The 19,570-nt window shown below is 37.6% G+C and overlaps 1 protein-coding gene across 9 annotated transcripts in view; it reads left to right on the top strand.

The window, feature by feature from the left end:
• Window positions 1-19,570, top strand: part of NBAS (NBAS subunit of NRZ tethering complex) — a 449,992-nt gene that overhangs the window by 171,971 nt on the left and 258,451 nt on the right. For all 9 annotated transcript variants that reach the window (XM_064295047.1, XM_064295045.1, XM_064295049.1 and 6 more), the window contains 4 exons: window positions 5,864-6,017; window positions 11,985-12,170; window positions 13,965-14,138; window positions 19,173-19,306. In XM_064295047.1, coding sequence (XP_064151117.1) covers window positions 5,864-6,017; window positions 11,985-12,170; window positions 13,965-14,138; window positions 19,173-19,306 — 648 coding nt within the window. The remainder of the gene's footprint in view (window positions 1-5,863; window positions 6,018-11,984; window positions 12,171-13,964; window positions 14,139-19,172; window positions 19,307-19,570) is intronic.

The following is a 19,570-nucleotide window of genomic DNA, read 5'->3' as shown; positions in this document are numbered from 1 at the left end:
AATCGAAGGTTAGACAACAGCAGCCAGCTGCAGGATCCAGCGCCAGCAAAAGCCAAAACGTTCCCTTATATTCGGACGCAGGCCACAAGCCCAAGGAAGCTCCCTTTCAACTGATTGGCTATTCATAGCAGATTCCATCATGGGGGGTGATCACATATCACATCTCAACAATGAAGCAATCTGAACATTATATGACTGCCAAAACACTTAAGAATCATGGCCCAGCCAAGTTGACACACAGTCTTAACCATCACATTCCTGGGCATCAGGTACAGCATAGGGTGAGAATGAAGCAGTGGGGTTGATATAGGGACATTTAGTGAAAATCTATTTTCTGAACGCTGAAAGTCTATTTCCCTTCTCTACTTCTTGTTCCCAGAATCCACTCTGGTAGGCACATACTCTCAGGAAAAGTTGGGAGAATAATTTTGTGGAGAAATAGAATAGCCTCTGAAAAGAGGGCTGTAGATGCTGAGATTTGGGCCCACAAGGGTCTGTGTGCTAGCAGATCATATGAAGCCCACCAATCAATAAACCTTTGCACGCCCTTGGAGCTTCCGGGGTATCTGAGGCTAGATCCCAGCAGGTAGAACAAATGGACAGGAAAGGCAAAACAAAGATAAAAACTGAACAGAGTGATCATGCAGAAAGAAGAAAACTTCAAAAATTATGATTAATGTTGCCTTGGAGAGAAGATACTGTACTCACGAAATAACAACAGGATGTTATAAAAATAGGCTCAGAGAACTAAAAGAACTTTGAGAGGGAAAAAAAAAGGTAGTGGATATACAAAAATTAGAAGGATCGGAAGATAAAAGCAAGGAGCTTTTCTAGAAAGTAGAACAAAAACACGGAGCTAGAAAGTGTAAAAAAATGAGTCTATTATTTAAAGAACAGTCATTCCGGAAAGAGACAACATAGTTTATAGAAAGGAGATTATAGGAAATAATTCAGTTACCTAGAATTGAAGGTTATGAATTTCCTGATTGAAATGCTTGCCACATATGCCATTATGACATTCCAGAAAATCAGGGACACAATCTTCTAAAGAGAAAAACATACTATATAAAAGGAATTGGGAATCCGAATGATCTTAGATATCTCAAGAACAACACTAGATGCTAGAACACAATGGAGCAATCCTTTTAAAATTTTGAGGGAAAGTATTTTTTGATCTAGATTTCTATATCCGACCAAATCATCGATTCCATAAGAAGTTAACTATGTAAGATCTCATATTTACTACCCTTGTATACTTGAGGGAATGCATATTTCAAGGAACCACTGTAAGATGTGTTTTATTAAAAAGAAGGAGTAAAAAGAGGAGGAAGACATTGGATTCAGAAATGGGCAGTAACATGCACAGTGGTGAAGGGAAGGCCCAGGATGCCAGCGGTCCTCCAGGTAGGAGAGCAGCCACTCCTGATTCTGGAGGAACGTGGATGGCTTCATGAGCCAGGTCTCTTGGAAGAATTTTAGAAACGGAACTGATAACCTGTCTGACATTTTATCATTTGGAAAATATTATTTATAGTTTGCTATTGTTAGATCTTGAGCATTTGAAAATTAGCAATGGGTGCATATAAGGAAATGGGAGAGACAAGGAGACAACAGAGAGTTATTAACTCCAGAAAAAGTTGTTCAAGAAGAGGAGTACTTAATATACCACTTGGCTCAGCAGTAGATGATATTCACTTACTCATAATATGTGAGTAAGTAATGGGGTAATCTCAATTGTGACATATCCACAATAGGTAGAAGAGGTATAGGGGGAGTGGGATGGCTGTGGCATAAACATCTAAGTAATGTCTAAAGTAGCTAAATCAGGAAGTAGTAACAAACATATATTGTTTAGACACATGGAGGTAAAACCAGGAAGAAAGCTCAAAGTCTTGAGCATGGTTGCTGGAGGATGGTGTAGAGGGTGGCAAGGATGGTAGCAGTGGGCATTGTGTAAGGGATCATTATTTATTTATATGAGTCTTTTCATACTTTTGGATTTCAAAAACTGTGTGTATTATCTGTCTAAAACGTAATAGGTAAAAGACCTATCCAGTAGAGAGGTCCTTACAAGTGAAATTTGGAGGCTCTGTTTATGTTAATGGCCATTGTTGGAAGTTTCCCTTCATTTCATTTCTTTTTACATTTTTCAATACTGAGTTAATGGGGGAACCCTGGTAGCAGAGTGGCTAAGAGCTCGACTGCTAACCAAAAGGTTGGCAATTTGAATCCACAACCTGCTTCTTGGAAACCCTCTGGGGCGGTTCTCCTCTCTCCTATAGAGTTGCTATGAGTTGGAATCCACTTGACAGCAACAGGTTTGAGTCAATGAAATATGTAACTCTTAGTTACTTTTTTTATTTCAATGAGTTTTAGTCTACTGCAACTGGATGTCCTTCTGTGCTTTTGTTCTTAATATAGTTTATAAAAATTTTTTTAGTTTTACTTTCACTTCTATTAAAGTTATATGTATTTACGTATACATTAATAAGTTAGTGTTCCACAAAGCTAAAAGCAGAAATCAGAACACTTTGTTTCTCTTATCCCCCACATCCTCATCCCAAAAGCAAATACTTTCAGTTTGTTTAAATGGTTATTTTTGTATTTGGCGTAGTGGTTAAGTGTTACGGCTGCTAACCAAAAGGGTGGCAGTTCGAATCTACCAGGTGCTCCTTGGAAACCCTCTGGGGCAGTTCTGCTGTGTCCCGTAGGGTTGCTATGAGTTGGAATTGACTTGACGGCAACAGGTGTGGTTTGGTTTTTTGGTTCTGTATCTCTGGACAGCATAATTGTGTAACTACTTCTTGATTTTTTAATATTGGCCATTATCTGTTGACTTTCTAGAATGGAAGATAATGATTTAGTTTCTTGTCCTGCTGTGAACCCTACTCCTCCTTTATACCTTTAAAAGAAAAAAAATCTTTTACTAACGTACCAGTGGGGTTTCAGGAGTGTAGAATTTAATGCATGGCATTTATCTGCCATATTTTGGTAGAAGTCCATATTTAGCTATTGTAATGAGAGAGTGAAGAGGTTGATAAATTGAAAAAGGTGGGGATTAATGGCAGTGGATATGGTGGTAGACAAAGTTACAGTGGTATTGTTGGGCACACAGATTCTTTCTACGTTCTGCTTTTTACAGAGTGGCACTGGCAGAGTGCCTGACCCATTCATCTGATAATTCCCTTTCTCTTTAGACTGTACGTTTTTACGATTCGAACACACAGTTAAAAGGAATGAGGATATTTCTTCTCAGATCAACCACAGAAAGCTGTCTAAAGAGTAATACATAAATACACATAAGCAAAATATGCCTTGCCTGAATTTCCAAAACTATCAAAATGTAACGCTAGGAAGACTTTTGTAGAGAAAACGATCTTGAAGATGATGCAAATTTTTTCAGTAATACAGGCCATATCTTACTACTTATTTAATTTGTGTCTGTCCTTCGCTAGGTTCAAGGATACTGAAGGAAGAAATACAGATATAGCCTCTGTCCTCATGAAGTACATAATCTAGCAGGAAAGATGCTGCCACTGCTCTAATTACTAATGTGATGAGTGTTGTGAAAGGGAAGTGCAGGGTGTGGCGGGAGTGTTTACTAGGGAGACCTAACCTAGCTGGAAGTCAAGGAAGTTTTCCTATGAAAGTGGTGTGAAATCCAAAGTTTGAGGAATGAATAAAATTTAGCTCAGTATAAGGTGAGTTTGGCAGATGAGAGGAGGGAATGTTTTAAGCAGAACTTTGGACTCATTTGTTCCAGTTCCAAAGCCTGCTGAGAATTTGCATTTCTAACTCATTCCCAGGCTATGTTCATGCTGCTGGTTAGAGACTGATTCTGAGAACCACTAGTAGAGCAGTGGTTCTCAAAATTTTCTATACCTAAGAATCACCTGAGGATCTTGTTAACATGTAGCTTTTTATTCAGTATATCTGGGGTGGAAATGCAAATTCTCAGCAGGGGTTCAAACTGAAACAAACCTATAGATGATTTTTTAAAGGAGCTCATTACTCATGAGTGATAATTTGTATTTTATAAGCGAGTCTGTTAATTTAGCTAAAAGGTGACTTCAAGGGGTAATTTTGGTTTAAGGTTTAAAACAGGGCTTTGAGCCAGTTCGTTCCAGTTTGAACCCCTGCTGAGAATTTGCATTTCCACCTCATATATACTGAATCAGAATCTGCATTTTAGAGCCCAGGTGATTCTTATGTATGCAAAGGAATCACCTGGGGATTTTCTTGAAATGTAGATATATACATAAGAATCACTGAGGGCTCTTGTTAGACTGTAGATTCTGATTCATTATATCTGGGGTGGAAATGCAAATTCTGAGCAGGAGCTCAAACTGGGATGAACTGATTTGAAGCCCTGGTTTAAAGTGTATCTCAGGGTGATAGTCTTGGGAAGTCCTGTAGTCTCAACCAGTCCAAGAGTCTGGACTTCTTAAGAATGTAAGTTCTCTTTCACATTTTTGTCCTGTTCTGTAAGGATACATCTATTGTGGCCCAGATCAGAATGGTCATTAGTGGTAGCCCAGCACCATCTAGTTCTTCTGGCCTTTGAGGTAGATGAGGCTGTGGTTTGTGTAGACTATTAGTCCTGTGGACTACGTTCTTCTCTGAGTCTTTGGTTTCCTTCTTTCTCTTTTATTCTGGACAAGTAGAGACCAATAGTTTTACCTTAGATGGCTTCTTGCAGGCTTTGAAGACCCCAGACCCTACTCATCCCATTGAGATGTAGAACATAGACTTTATGAACTGTATTATGCCACTTAACTGAGTTGTCCCGCGAGACTGTGTTCCTAAGCCTTCAAACCCAGATAACGGATCTCATGAGATGTTTGGCTGTGTCTAAGAAGTATCCATAACTGTGTCCCCTATGTAGTTTATTATGTATGTGGATGCAGACACATGTACACACATCTGTTTGTATCTATGCCTCTAGATACTTCTGTCAGTGCACATACATTTACCCACGTTCATACTCATTTGTCTGTGTACATACTTGTGAAACCACACACGTATTTTTTGGTTGCCATTGGTCCGTTGCCTATTAGTAACAATTATAATATCTGTCACTTACTACCTGCTTACTTTAGATGAATGAACGTCCCTAGTGGAACACAACATTCTTCCATATGTTCATCAGAAATATCTTAGTCTAAGTTCATTTCCTTTCTTTTTAGGGCTTTAATCATAGAAAGCATTTGGTCAGGATAGTCCTTAGAAAAATTTCTCATAATTTGTGATCTCCAGGATGTTATGTTATCTCTACGTACATTTCTCTAGGTGCTATTGATTTATCACATCTGATGGGAAATGGTACAGAGTAATTCTCCACAGTGCAGATGTCACTGCATTTGCTGATGCCTGACGAAGTATAGTATCCACATAAATAAGGAAAATTTCCTGTTATTTTTATGAATGTGGAAAACAGGTTTTTTGGTCATATTTGAGTTGGAATCACCTGGGGATATTTCCCTAAAATAGGCATGGCTGGGCCATCAATGGCGATTTCGATTTAGTAGGCCTGTGCTCAGCACCCAGCCATGTGCATTTTGTAGAAGCTTCCCAGGGTGATATTGATTTTGTTAGTTATATTTGATTTATTCTGTGGTATAGGTGTTTTGGTTTAGTATCCATTCTTACTTTTTAAACAAGGAAAACCAATAGGAAAATAAATTAAGCATGCTAAAACTGTCCCGTTTATCTTGTAAGTGTGCACATGCATATGAGAAAACACACACCCGCTTTGTCTCTGTGGCCTGCTCTCTCCATCTCTGTCTCTCTCACAAAATTATCCTTTTTTTTTTTTTTTTGCAAAATTCCAGTCAATTATTAATTGCTCTTTTGTGTTTTGCAGAATGGTGGTTGAGCCAAGTCTCCAAGATGAAAGTGAATTCTTGTATGCTGCACAGCCTGAATTACTCAAATACAGGACATCTCAGCTTGCAGTCGAGAAGGTTACGGAATGGTATCAAACCCGAGCGGAGGCAATAGAGCACTACGCCCGACAGGTGAGGACAGTGTGACGGCTGTTGTCCCGGAATGACAGCAGCGCTGCTTTGGATGCTTTGAGCTTAGTACATGTAGTGGATGCGGACAGTAGTGCCAGGAATCATGTATGTAATTTGCAAGGAAAGAAATGGGTATTTCTTAGGACTTTTGTTCATTTATCTATTGCCTCAGAAGGTTTTGCAGCTCTTTTGGGGTGCTTAAAACAGCAAATACATATAATAAAAGTTGTCCTTTAAGATGTAAGCTGCAAAATGTGGTATGCACAGTTCTACATTTTCTGTATTTTTAATAGGTTTACAACCACATTCATTGAAAAGATTGTATCAATCCAAAATTGCTTGATTGGTCCCTGTCATGTTATAGCAATACAGTTGATTGTTATTTTGCCTTTTCAGAACCCTGCTTGAAGCTCTGTTCCTAATTATATTTTCCATAAAGTCCAAGCCTAATATGTCTCAGTTCATAGGTGCGTTTACTTAGATGCATAACAACTACTTGAGGAAGGGGGTTTGGAAGAGAGAGATGAGGATTGCACTGAACTGTAAGATACCTCAGTACTTACCGTGACCCTGCCTAACAGACCACGTGACTCTGGGCATGTTTCCTACCTCTCTGTACTTTGGTTTTCTCATGGGGTTAGTTCTTGTACCAGAATTAATAAGAACAAATGAAAATGTACATGAGAGAACATTAAAAACTCTGCCAGTTGAAGTGCTCTATAAATGTAAGAAATAGTTATTTTCACTTTACAGAGCCCCCAGAACAAGCAAATCAGAAAAACAAACCAGTTGCTGTTGAGTCAGTTCTATCTCATGGCACCCCATGTGTGCAGAGTAGAACTGTCTTCTCATACGGTTTTAAAGGCTGTGACCTTTCAGTAGCAGATTGCCAGGACTTTTTTCCAAGGCACCTCTAGATGAATTCAAACCCCAGCCTTTCAGTTAGTAGTCAAGGGCTTAACCATTTGTGCCACCCAGGGATGCCGTCTTATAAAACAGAGGTTGATAAGTCAGAGCAAAAAGTAGCAGAATCCAATTTGAAATGCAACTCATCGTCAAGCCAGTGGATGACATTTCTCTCTATTTTCAGTCTTGACTTTGGACCACTTGTTCTACCATCAGTTTTTCATTTGACACGAAGGGTGATTCCAGAGGGTCTGGTGGAAAAAATAATACATGCCCTTTGTTTAAATTTCGACTTACTGAGTCTAGCATGGCCCCGTGTTCCCATTTGATAGTTTTTTTAGTTTCCTGTCTAATCTAATTTCTATTTATAGTATTCATAGAATTGAAGACAAATTATTTTCTGTTACTGTTGGGAGTATTCTAGATTGCCAAGAACACTTATGACTGAAGGTTTTGGTTTTCCAAGTTTCGAAGACGGCTAAGGACCGTAGTGCATTTGAAAATGTTTAGAATCCTAAAATACCAGAATGAAAAGAATCTGTTGAGATGGTCTAGCCTAATTCTCTATGTTACAGGTAGATAAACTAAGATCCACAGAAAGGAAGATGACCAGCTTTCACAGGGACATACAGTGACAGAGCCAGAACAAATCCAGATTTTAATATAATCTTTCTTATAGAGTCTTTGTAAAAATGATCAGTTACACAAATCTTAATGACTGAGAGCAAGATTTATTAATCTTATAAAAAAAGGTTATTCTCAATCCTCAGACTCAGTATATTTTCTTTAGCAAACATTTTGCAATGGTTCCTTATCATCCTGATGTGAAAATCATAGACATTGTATAATTTACAAAAAAATTAAATTAACTGCAGTATACAGGATAAGTAATGTATGCTTTGTCATGATTATTACACTAGAAGTAAGTCAGTGTGAAATCACTTTGAATACCACAGCTGCACTGCAGGCAGGTTCAGGCACGTTGTATTGGTGAGTTCACCACCACAGACGGCTGTCAGTGATGTGGATAACTCATGATGAAGGTTTTAACAAAACATAGTAAAATCCTTTGATTTATATGGTAACCGCATTCCAGGAAAATTCAGTGTAACTTAAACCATACAAAAAAATTTTGCATAAATGTTAAATAATACTTTACTTACTCTGTGTGATAAAGTTGACGTTAGATCCGTAGTCTCTTAACTCGTTCTTCAGCTCATGTACGTAGCTTTCTGAAATTAAGGACTATGAGCAGTCTAGAAATAATTTGTAGATCTCTTGAGTTCTTTTTGAGTAATTAGACGTAATGATAAAGAAAAAAGAAAGATTTTCGGTTGCTTTATTTTGTTGGTTTGTATTTTCTCACCTTTTTCATTTATTTTAAAACATCTATAATAGAGGTTTTTTTTTTTTTATTGAAAACCTCAGTTATACATTGATGTTCCATGTGGCTTTTGCTACAATTAAAGTGATAATCTGACATAGTTTTATCTTTTTCATTTTTAGAGATTTAATTGATGTGGGACTTCTTTTTCCTTAGTGTCTACAAATGCCTCCAGCAAAACTTGTTTCTCAGTTTAGGAAAATATTTTATGGTGGTGAATTTTATCCAGTGAGGGCTTGGAGTATGCAGTATGATTCTGTAAGTTCCACCAGAGCCTAGTTTCATTAATGTCAGTAATTTGATTTTAAAGAAATTTTTACTTAAGTGGAAAAGCTATGCATTCAAAGATGATACTAGAAAGACAAATCTGGATCAGAAAATTAGTGTATTACAGATTGCTGATGTGCTTTGTATTCAAAGTATTACTTGCACAAAGTTGTGTTTTATGTACCAAGTTTTCTTCATGCTTTCTGAAAATTCACCTGTTTTAGTTTTTTTTTAATTCACCTGAGATAGAATATAAGTCTAATTGTATCCTTTCAGGCATTAACTGTATTAAGTAAATAATAGTAATAATAATCTTACCAGATTATTCCTGTTTTCTTAGGTTACTACTGTATGCCTTTCCTGCCTATCCTTTTTCTCTCATATTTCTTCAAACGACTCTTTCCAATTGGAAATGGATTTCTCCTTATATTCACATCATCTTTACCTGCCAGTTCCTTGGTCTTTGAAGGGCTTTTTGGTGGGCCGTTGATACTGCCTGGCATTTCTTTTTTTTTTTTTTGCGTCTCAAGGCTGGGTTTTTCTCCTTATCCCCTGCGTCAATTCTTCATCCTACTGCTTGTACCCCATTTCCCTCGTCATTCTCAGGAAATGATTTTGCTTTGCATTTCTTCGGAATTTGAGGATGCGCTTCCACATGCACTGCGTTTTCCAGCTGTTCGCAGAGGAAGAAGCCTCTCTTCTTTTGTCCAGAGTACTTTACCTGTACGCTGGATTCGGTACTCCCACCTGCGCAGGAGTGTTTGTCAGTCATCACTTTTCTCTCTCCTGCGTCTTTAACTGCTTCTTCTTTACCGCTTTCTCTTTCTTTCTTTTTGACATGTAAATACAAGACCTCAAATCATTTCTATGTTGCTGTTGTTGTTAGGTGCCATCGAGTCAGTTCCGACTCATAGCGACCCCACGCACAACAAAACGGAACACTGACCGGTCCTGAGCCATCCTTACAACCGTTGTTATGCTTGAGCTCATTGTTGCAGCCACGGTGTCAGTCCACGTCGTTGAGGGTCTTCCTCTTTTCTGCTGACCTTGTACTCTGCCAAGCATGATTTCCTTCTCCATTCTTTCTTTTTTTTTTTTTTGTATTCTATAAAAAAATTTTTTGTGTGTGTTATAAATACAAAAAAAAAAAAAGTGTAATATTTTACTCTTACGGCTTTTGTTTCGCTATCTCCATTTCGTAACAGCACAGAACAGCTCAAGAAATAGCCACTCTGTCCTTTGTAATCACTTTCTCAATTTGTGTTCACGCCTCATTTTCCTAGAGTGTGGCTCTTCCTACTCCTCTGCTGAAACTATACTCAGTAAGGCTACCAGTTCATCCCTTAATGCCTAGCTTCCTTCATTTGTTATTTATCATCATTATCCTTTGACACTATTCACTACTTCCTTTTTTCTGAAATCTATTTAGGCTTTTGTGATACTGTTTCAGGTTTTTATTGCCCTTTTCTTAACTATTCATTGTTCATTCTTCCTGGGGCTCATCTTCTTTGCGTTGTTCCTTAAATACTGCTCTTCCCCAGGGTGCTACTCTTGTCACAGTATGACCCATTCATACCCTTCTATTCAAATATTACTCTACAATTTGTGTGTTGACAATTCCCAGGTATCATCTCCAGCTAAGGACACTGTCTTGAGGTATAGAGTTTATTTGCTTGTATTTGGACCTACTATTAGGCATCTGCATTAAGATACTCCACAAGCACTTCAGAGTCAACACGCTCAATATAGAATTAATTTTCACTTTCTCGAGTGAGTTGTTTTTGTGTTTCTTTAATGAAGAACAACACATTCTGTCCTGTTGCTTAGATGAGAAAACTTAGACATCATTCTAGATTCCTCCTTCCTGCTTCCACTCCTCACCTGCTCTGAATAAATTTGGTAAATTCTATACCCTCAATTATCTGTTACACTTTTCTTCCTGTATGTCTTCAATACTACTGCTTTAGTTTTAGCTACTTGTTATATTTTGCCCAGTGCATAGAAAGTTTTCAAATATTTATTCAATGTGAGCAAATGAGTGAACAAATTTGAATGGGTGAATCAGTATATTTCTGTCAGGATTCCTCTGTTAGTAGTTGCAGTTCTCCTAACTGGTCTACCTACTTTCAGTCTAGTTCATTTCCAATTCATCATTCCCATTTCATTCATCATTCATTAAATACTTACTGAGTATTCTTTCTAAGTGTAAATGGCGTGCCTCAGTCGAAAATCCTTTAGTAGTAGTGCATTTCAGGATAAACTGCAAATTCCTTAGCCCAGCAAACAGCATTCTTTATGATCCGACCCCTCCCTACTATTCTAGCTGTATTTCTCATCACTTCACTTCATACTCTTCTTTCCGGCCAAATGGGACCAATGGTACTTCCGTAACTCAGTGTCCGTCTCTGCTTTCCATGCTGCTCTGTCACTTATTCTTCCTTCCTTACTTAAAAAAAATGCCCACTAATTTCTTAAAGCTCATTTGAAGTGCTCCCTTCTCTGGGAAATTTTCTGACACTCTCAGGTTAGGTTAAGTACCCTCTTCTTTGACATCCTAATCGTGGACAGCACTTACTCATTTTACTTCAATCACTGATTTACCAGATAGTCTTGCCCTACTAGATTAAGATACCTTTGAAAGAAGAGACCTCATTTTACTCAGCTTTGCATTCCTAAAGCCTAGAATGGTGCATGACTTACAGTAAGCTCTCAATAAATAATTGTTAATCTAAGAGTAAGAAAGTTAGCTATTCTAGTATGAGGGATTATGGGTTTAGGCCATAGTCGTCGTTTTTGCCATCAATCAGGATTTGTCATTTCGTTAATCTGGTCAAGTGCTAGCGGTAAAATGCTGTCTACTGAATATCTATAGGTTTGGTCTAAATGAAGGCTCAAGATTTAAACTGAGGCAGAGAAAGTGTCTCTACCAGAGTTAGTCATTCAGCAAACAATTTTTGAATGCCTTCTCTGTGGGAGGCACTGTAGAGGTTTAGGTACTGAACAGAAATATAAAAGCAAAACCTTGGAAATAAACTTTCTTTTTGGAACAAAGTGGTATAGTGAAAATAGGATTAATTTGACATTATAGCTAACTAGCTATGCTATTTTTTTCTTCCTGCTAATACAGTGTTGTGAGAATTAAGTAGACAAATATATGTAAAACTGCTTTGTAAATTGTAAAATGCTCTACAAATTTAAGATGGTTGTTTTCTTCTTTATCTTTAGCATTTCTTATTGTCTGATCCCTTTGAAACAGTGTGATACTGATAAATCTAATTTTTTTTAGTAAATAAAAAATGTATACTACTGACAGTGTGATTTTATAAAAGATGATTACATGGATAAGATATGGTACTTTTTACTTTATGTGCAAAGGGTATAATGTTAAGACTGTCACTTTTCTGTTTTAGGTTGACTGTGCATTGTCACTTATTCGGCTTGGAATGGAGCGGAGTATTCCTGGTTTGCTGGTTCTGTGTGATAATTTGGTTACTCTGGAAACATTGGTTTATGAAGCTGGGTGTGACATAACCCTCACCTTGAAAGAGCTCCAGCAGATGAAAGACATTGAAAAACTAAGATTACTGATGAATAGTGTAGGTTTTATTTTAACAATCTTTTTAAGCATTCCCTATGTACTTTGAGAGCCAAAGATGAAATGTGCTCTGCACTTGAGAACTTAGTAATGAAGAAAAATTTCTTGATTGTTGTGAGATGTTGTGGATAAACTACGAATGTGTCCAAACTGTTTTGGCTGATTTTATACTTTTCTTGCCATTTCTTCAGATCCATCTGTACAATAATTTTTTTTTTTTTTTTTTTTTTAGGTCTAGCTAGGCGTATTTTTAAACTAGCTTGTATACCAGTAACTGTTTCTATTCCTTCACTGTGTTAAAATCCCCAATTATGTGTCTAGTTCAAGGATTTAAAAAAAAAGAAAAAGTACTGAAGTCCAGAAGGTTGAGTAATTGTCTGAAGGAAGCATCTTGACTTCAGGGTTAAATATGTTTAGGAGAATTTGCCCAGCATTCTTAGATTATTCTTGGGTCAACTTGTACTTTCTTCTCAGTCGATGTGTGGTTTTTACTAAGGCCACTGAACAGTAAGACACTTTTGAAGTCTTGCTAGCTGTCAGACAATGTTCTTCCTATTGTTTTGCTCTTTGGCAGCCGTGTTTGAGTGGGGTGGGCTGGATAAAGGGGTGGAGTCACAGCTGCATGAGGTGCTCTGTTTTCTCTTTTGACTCCTCTCTCCCCCCATCTTCTCTATCTTACACTTTCTTTTTCATCCTCTTCTTTCTTTTCTTTTTCCCTCTCATCATCTTTGTCCCTTGTATCCACCCCTTTCCTCTCTTCTTTTGTCCTTACTTTCCCTTTTTCTCATTAATTTCTTCTCTAATTGGTAATTGACCTTGTGAAAATTGACTGTGTTATAGGTAAACCAAAACCAGTTGCTGTTGAGTCTGTTTTGATTCGTGGTGACTCCGTGTGTCTCGGAGTAGAACTGCACTCCATAGGGTTTTCAGTGGCTGAGTTTTTGAAAATAGATCACCAGGCCTTTCTTTTGAGGTGCCTTGGGGTGAACTCGAACTTCCAATCTGTCGGTTAGCAGTTGAGTTCATTAACCTTTTGTACCAACCGGGGAATTGACTCAATGGCGACTGTGTGTTATGTATAGGACCCCTTTTAAGAGATTTATTCTCCTGGAATAATTAAGAGAAAGAATTGTGTAATTGTAGGGATACTTAATAGAATTATCATTGTCATTTGGAGTATTGTGAAGGTGGATGTAAAGGGAAAAAAAACAAAATGGAAGAGGAAAAGAAACAGAAATTCTCAGCCTTTGTGGGTGAAATGATATTCTCAAGTGGTTCCTTTTCTGGAGTTTCTTCATACTTGTCTGTCTGTTTCTGTTGTCTACTTTTCTGTTTCACTTTTTCAGTTGGCCTATGGCCTGTCTCCTTCTTTGACTTGTTTTAATTAACACACACTCACGCACACACCCACAGACACACACTTTTTTTGGATAGAACTTCTCTATGCACTGAAGGACCTCATGAATGAGGAGGAAGAGGGGGAGGAAGGAAGAGGAGGAAGAGTGGTATGTTTATCTTCCAGAGCTGGGCTTAGGCTGTTTGGGACCCTAAGTATATTATAGGACCACAGTGATTATTGCTGCTATTAGCTCTACCAGCCCCTGGTAGAAGGTGATCCTCTTGCTACTTATCAGTTTATATATGAGTGATGAGCTGGAGTGCCTGTTATGGACAGTGATGGGCTTTCACTGTTTAACATCAGTCTCTCTGTCTCTGAGCATTAGGACTTGTTGTCTAGGATAATAAGCTATTTAATTTAACTTATTTTGTTTGTTTTGGTTAATCATATTTTCAGTGTTCTGAAGATAAGTATGTGACAAGCGCCTATCAATGGATGGTTCCTTTTCTTCATCGCTGTGAGAAACAGTCTCCTGGTGTGGCTAATGAGCTATTAAAAGAATATTTGGTAACTTTAGCTAAAGGGGACTTAAAATTTCCCCTGAAGATATTCCAACATTCCAAACCAGATGTAAGTAGAAACTCTAACTTCTTAAAAAATCTGTACACATTTTTTCCTACAAAATTTGGTTTTGTTTATTAAATTTTTAGAAGTTCATAAAATTATGTTTATTTTGATTAGTTTACTCCAAAGTTTGGTGACTGTGTACTGTATGTTGGAAACTGTTATTACCAAGAAGGCTAATACTTGGTAGGTATTGAATTCTCACTGTATGCAGGTACTTTACAAGTGTTAACTCATTTAATCCTTATAACAATCTTACGAGGTTTTGTTAGTTGCTGTCAAATCAGCTCTGACTCAGGGCAGCCTGATGTATAACAATAAAATGTTGTTGGGTCCTGTACCATCTTCATGATAGTTGATATGTTTGAGTCCACTGAGCCTAATGAGGTAGTTTTAGTATCTTAATATTACAGGAAAAGAAAATACTCCTTATATTTGCTTGAGACTACTACATTTATAGCTCTCTATTTCTTAAAGATTCAAATTGATGTTTATATTCATTGGTGGTAAAGTCATTTTGTTAAGTGCTGCATATTTTTGTCTTAATCATCTAGTGCTGCTATAACAGAAATACCACAAGTGGATGGCTTTAACAAGAGAAATTTATTTTCTCACAGTCTAGTAGGCCAGAAATCCAAATTCAGGGCATCAGCTCCAGGGAAAGGCTTTCTCTCTTTGTTGGAAGGTCCTTGTCATCAATCTTCCCCTGGTCTAGGAGCTTCTCCACGCAGGGTCCCTCGGTCCAAAGGATATGCTCTGCTCCTGGCGCTGCTTTCTTGGTGGTATGAGGTCCCCCACTATCTGCTCGCTTCCCTTTCCGTTTATCTCTTGTAAAAGGTGGTGTAGGACACACCCCAGGAAAACTCCCTTTACATTGGATCAGGGATGTGACCTGAGCAAGGATGTTACATCCCACCCTAATCCTCTCTAACAATCTAACCTTGCCTCATTATCCACAGGCAGAGATTAGGATTTACAACACAGGAAAATTACATCGATCACAAAGTGGAGGACAACCACACAATACTAGAAGTCATGGCCTAACCAAGTTGACACATATTTGGGGGGGACACAATTCAATCCATGACAGTTTTTCAAAGTAAATGGCATCTCAGTTTAGCTTTAGGTCACATATGCTATTTTAAGAGGCAGTGGCTCCCCTCCCATTGGAGAGGACTCAAGCAGGATGAGGTAGTCGGTCACTTGAGGCACTGCTTTTGTAGTGAGGTTCCAGCACTAGATTAGGGTCGAAACAGGTGCCATTTTAGTTCTCTCTCAATTTAAAGTCTAAATGATTCTGCTTCCATGTTCTAGTCCTTGTCAGTAATCTGAAATCCAGTAAGATTTGTGGTCTTAGACCAGTATAATCAAGGTAGAAAGGGAAGAGCTTCCAGTTAGCCCTAGACATTTTTGTTTGTTTCAGAAAGGGTTGTCTGTCAGAAAGATGTCTGTTCATTGACTGTTTAAAGTTTTCCATCTTTTCATCAGCAGTTTGCACTTAGCATTCAGACTTTAAATTTGGGGTGGGTTACTGCAAGTAGAAGGTAAGCTGCTTATGACAGCGGAATACCATGTGAGAAGCAGGATGGATTGAATATGAATGTTTTATGAGGAAGAAAGAAGTGACTTTAAATTCTTTACAGTAATCTTGTTTGTGATACTTCCTTACAGAGTCTTGTAAATCCTTTGTATATAGTCAGCTTTTTGTTGTTTTTACTTGGCAATTTAGCGTGTGCCTTTTGAATAAAACATATGGCCATTTGCCTTTGTTGAAATATGTGAACATCAAACCACAGAACAGTGATGTTGCTGGGCTCTTCCTTTCCAATCCAACCTCTGTATTTCTGTCAATGTTGTCTTTCTTCAGTGCAAATTTGATGTCATGATCTATCAAAAATCTCCAATGATTTACCATTGCATAATTATTATTATACAGGGTAAACGTTGGACTCTGTATTTTGGGCCCTTACAGTCTGCTCTCAGCCGGTGTCGTTAGCCTCATTTTCCTCAGTGAACTTACTGGTCCACTCATGCTGAACTTTCCATCCCTTCACCCTGTCAGCTTCTATCATGGCTCTTTGCCTTTTTGTGGGCTGTTGCCTGTATTTGGAATATTCATCTTCCTCTGCCATATTTAACATATACTTGCCTGTCCTTTAAGATCCTGCTCCTTACGATTCCTTCTGCTGTGAAACCTTTTATGACCTATCTGTGTAATGACAGGGCTTCGTCCCTGCCTCTGTTACAGACCTTGTCATACTTCGTTGCACTTATTTGCTCACTTGTTTGTCTGTCCCCCCAGACTCTTAGTTTCTGATTTGTTTTATCTCTGTGTCCCCTGTATCTCATTCATTTCCTTATTACCAGACACTATCACAGTGTCTAGTAGAGATCAAGTGCTCAGTAAAGTTTGTCAGGGCAAATGAATGAATGAATGATTACAACTAGGTTTTATTATGATTGTTTAGATCATTTGATTACATTTGTTTGCTTTACTGGGTGAGATTGTGCTAAGAGCATTGTATTTTTCTTGACCGTTTACAAAAAGAATGTACCTGGATCTGCCATGGATCACACGTAAAGGAGCAATGATTCTGTATCAGAGAGCTGAGACTAAGTCACACTGCATTAACAGAGGACCTCTAAATCTTGGTGTCTTACAGCAGCAAACATTCATTCTCACAACTGTGCATGACAGTTGCAGGTGGGCTTCTGCTATCCATGCCTCATTCATTCAGGATTGAGGCTGGAAGAGCAGTTCCCTTTTCTGTCTTGTGGCACAGGAAAAAGAACAGCATAGATTCACACAGTAGCTCTTAAAGCTTTAGCTTAAAAGTGGCTCAAGTTACTCCGCTTACATTTCACAGGCCAAAGAAAATCCCATGGCCACAACTTGGGTTAATGGGGCGGGAAAGAAGAATCCTCTGTTAGGAAGAGGGGAGTGAAAAATGGGGAACAATATGCAGTTGACCAGATAAATGATACAGAAGCTGACACTGAAGCTTAGCCTGTGCTGGAAGTGCCATTGGCTGCCAAATTTGTCTTTTTAACTATCTCACGTGCCTCCAGTTCTTCCTCTCTTTTATGAATCCTGAATCACTCATCTCTGATTTTAAGGCATTGCTGTTTGCTTGAATCTTCCTTTGAGAAGTGACACTTGTGAGGAAACTTGGGCTAGTCCTGGATAGAGATGACTTGGGAATAAGCTCTTCTGTCTTCTCATATTGTTCTCTGCCTTCTAAGCTAGTACTTCTTGAATGCAGCTGTACATCAGAACCATGTGGATACTTTTTTAAAATACAGTCTTCTAGCCCAATCCAGATATAATAGTTAGAACCGAGGGGGTAGGGCCCTGGAATATGTATTTGGCAAGTTATCCAGTGATTCTGATGCAAAGCTAGGATTAGGAACAATTGATTTTAAATGTCCATTTGTTCTTTTATTAAGGGGGAATTCTGTACATATTATAGCTTTGTTAGGTAAGTCTTTTCATTTCTTTTCTGATTACATAATTCAACGGGAATTTTTAATTTCCAAATAAGCTTTTTTAATGTTTATTGGAGAATATTTAGAAAATACTAGTGCTCATAGTGTTTTGATAAGGATTTATGAATTGTTCCATGTCAAGTGCTTAGAAATGATACCTGGCATACAGTAAAGCATGAGGAAAAGTTTGCTTCTTTTATTATTAATAATGCTTATTGTTATTATGTCCTACTTGCCTGTTTCACCAGTTTGCCACTTTGCAGCCTTGGATAACTCTTTGTCAAGTGTTAATGTCAAATGAATAATACATGTGTTTTCTTAATACCTTGAAGAAATGTCTGTAAATTATTTGACTCAATCACTCTAGAAAACTATTTCCCTGGCAGCCCTGAGCGTTTCTTTTTTACATCCATTGATTTCTGATTTTTCTACTGAGAAAATGCCTTTGGTTGACAACTTCCCTGCATCACATTCCTATCTGTTTTGTGTATATTAGTGCATTTTTTAATGAAATGTTGAAAACCAGTAGATCATTATTATGGCGATTATATGGCGATTATTTCAGACTTATATTGTTGTTGAAAATGGATCTAAGACAGTACTTTCAAACTTTGATTTCGTTTTCGTGGTGGTAATAATATAGGAACTTTACATGTATTAATTTATTTAATCCTCACAACAGCCTTATTAGGAAAGTATTGTTGATGTCTCAGTTTTATAGATGAGAAAAGCAAGGCACAAATCTGTTAAGTAGCTTGACCACAAAACTAGTTATGGGCCACATCCAGGATTTGTACCATGATAGTCTGGCTCTAGGACTCTTACTTTTAACCACATTGCATAAATTGCCTCTATAACCTATAATCAAATAGAAAACTTAGAAAAAATATATCAGGTTTATTTTTATAGCCCAGAACATAATCCAGGTTTGGGAATCTGGGGTTTGTTGTGGGAAATGGTGTATCCTATACAGAAATTGACCCAAAACAGCTATCTTTCTGCATCAGAAATGTGGAGTAGATTCTTTTGTGATCTGTGTATGACTGTATTACAATGCAGCTTCTTTTGAATAAAATGTCATAAAGTGTATTAAAATGAATAATATATAGTATATATATAATTATATATAATGCACATTGAAAAATAATAGGTTCTAACATCTGTGAATGTTAAGGAACTTTATAGATTTTTGTAAATGAGACACAAAAATTTGCTTTAGGGTTAGAAATGTTTTTTACTGAATTGGTTTTTTAATTCATTGTGTTTCTCCTATCTACTTTATCTTGAATGGGTCATAAATTGAAGAGTCTGTTTTCAGCAGATGCAAAGTTTATGGGTTACAACTCATCTTTTCTAGCTGATTCTGTAATTAAAATGTGATTTCATTTAGAATTATTAAAGACCCCTAAAGTCTGTAAGTAAAAGAAAAACCAAGATTTGTTTCTGCAGCTGATGAATTGCACTATTTAATATTCTGTTGATAGTGGTACTAGAATATGGAAAAACGGACTGTAAATCTGTTGACATTCAGCATACATGCTTTATTTTCTCTAGCTACAGCAAAAAATTATTCCTGATCAGGACCAGCTGATGGCAATAGCACTAGAGTGCATCTATAACTGTGAACGAAATGACCAGCTCTCTCTTTGCTATGACATATTAGAATGTCTGCCACAAAGAGGATATGGGTAAGAATCCACAGCGTGAGAGTCTTCATTTTTTTTTTTTTTTTAATTGTGGTAAATATTTTGGTAACAAAACATTTACCACTTTGGGAGTCTTCACATGTACAGCTCAGTGACTTTAAATGTGTTCATCATGTTGCTCAACCATGGCCCTTAACCAGTCCCAAACTTTTCCATCTCGCTTAAGAGAAGCTCGTTGTCCTCTAAGAGTTGTGTCTTCCTTTCCTCCTCCTCCTAGCCTGACCTTGGTAACCTGTAATACACTTG

Source organism: Loxodonta africana, chromosome 12, assembly GCF_030014295.1.
Source record: "Loxodonta africana isolate mLoxAfr1 chromosome 12, mLoxAfr1.hap2, whole genome shotgun sequence".
Classification (NCBI taxonomy): domain Eukaryota; kingdom Metazoa; phylum Chordata; class Mammalia; order Proboscidea; family Elephantidae; genus Loxodonta; species Loxodonta africana.
The sequence above is the reverse complement of the archived record's forward strand: the minus strand, read 5'-3'. Positions and strand labels throughout refer to the sequence as shown.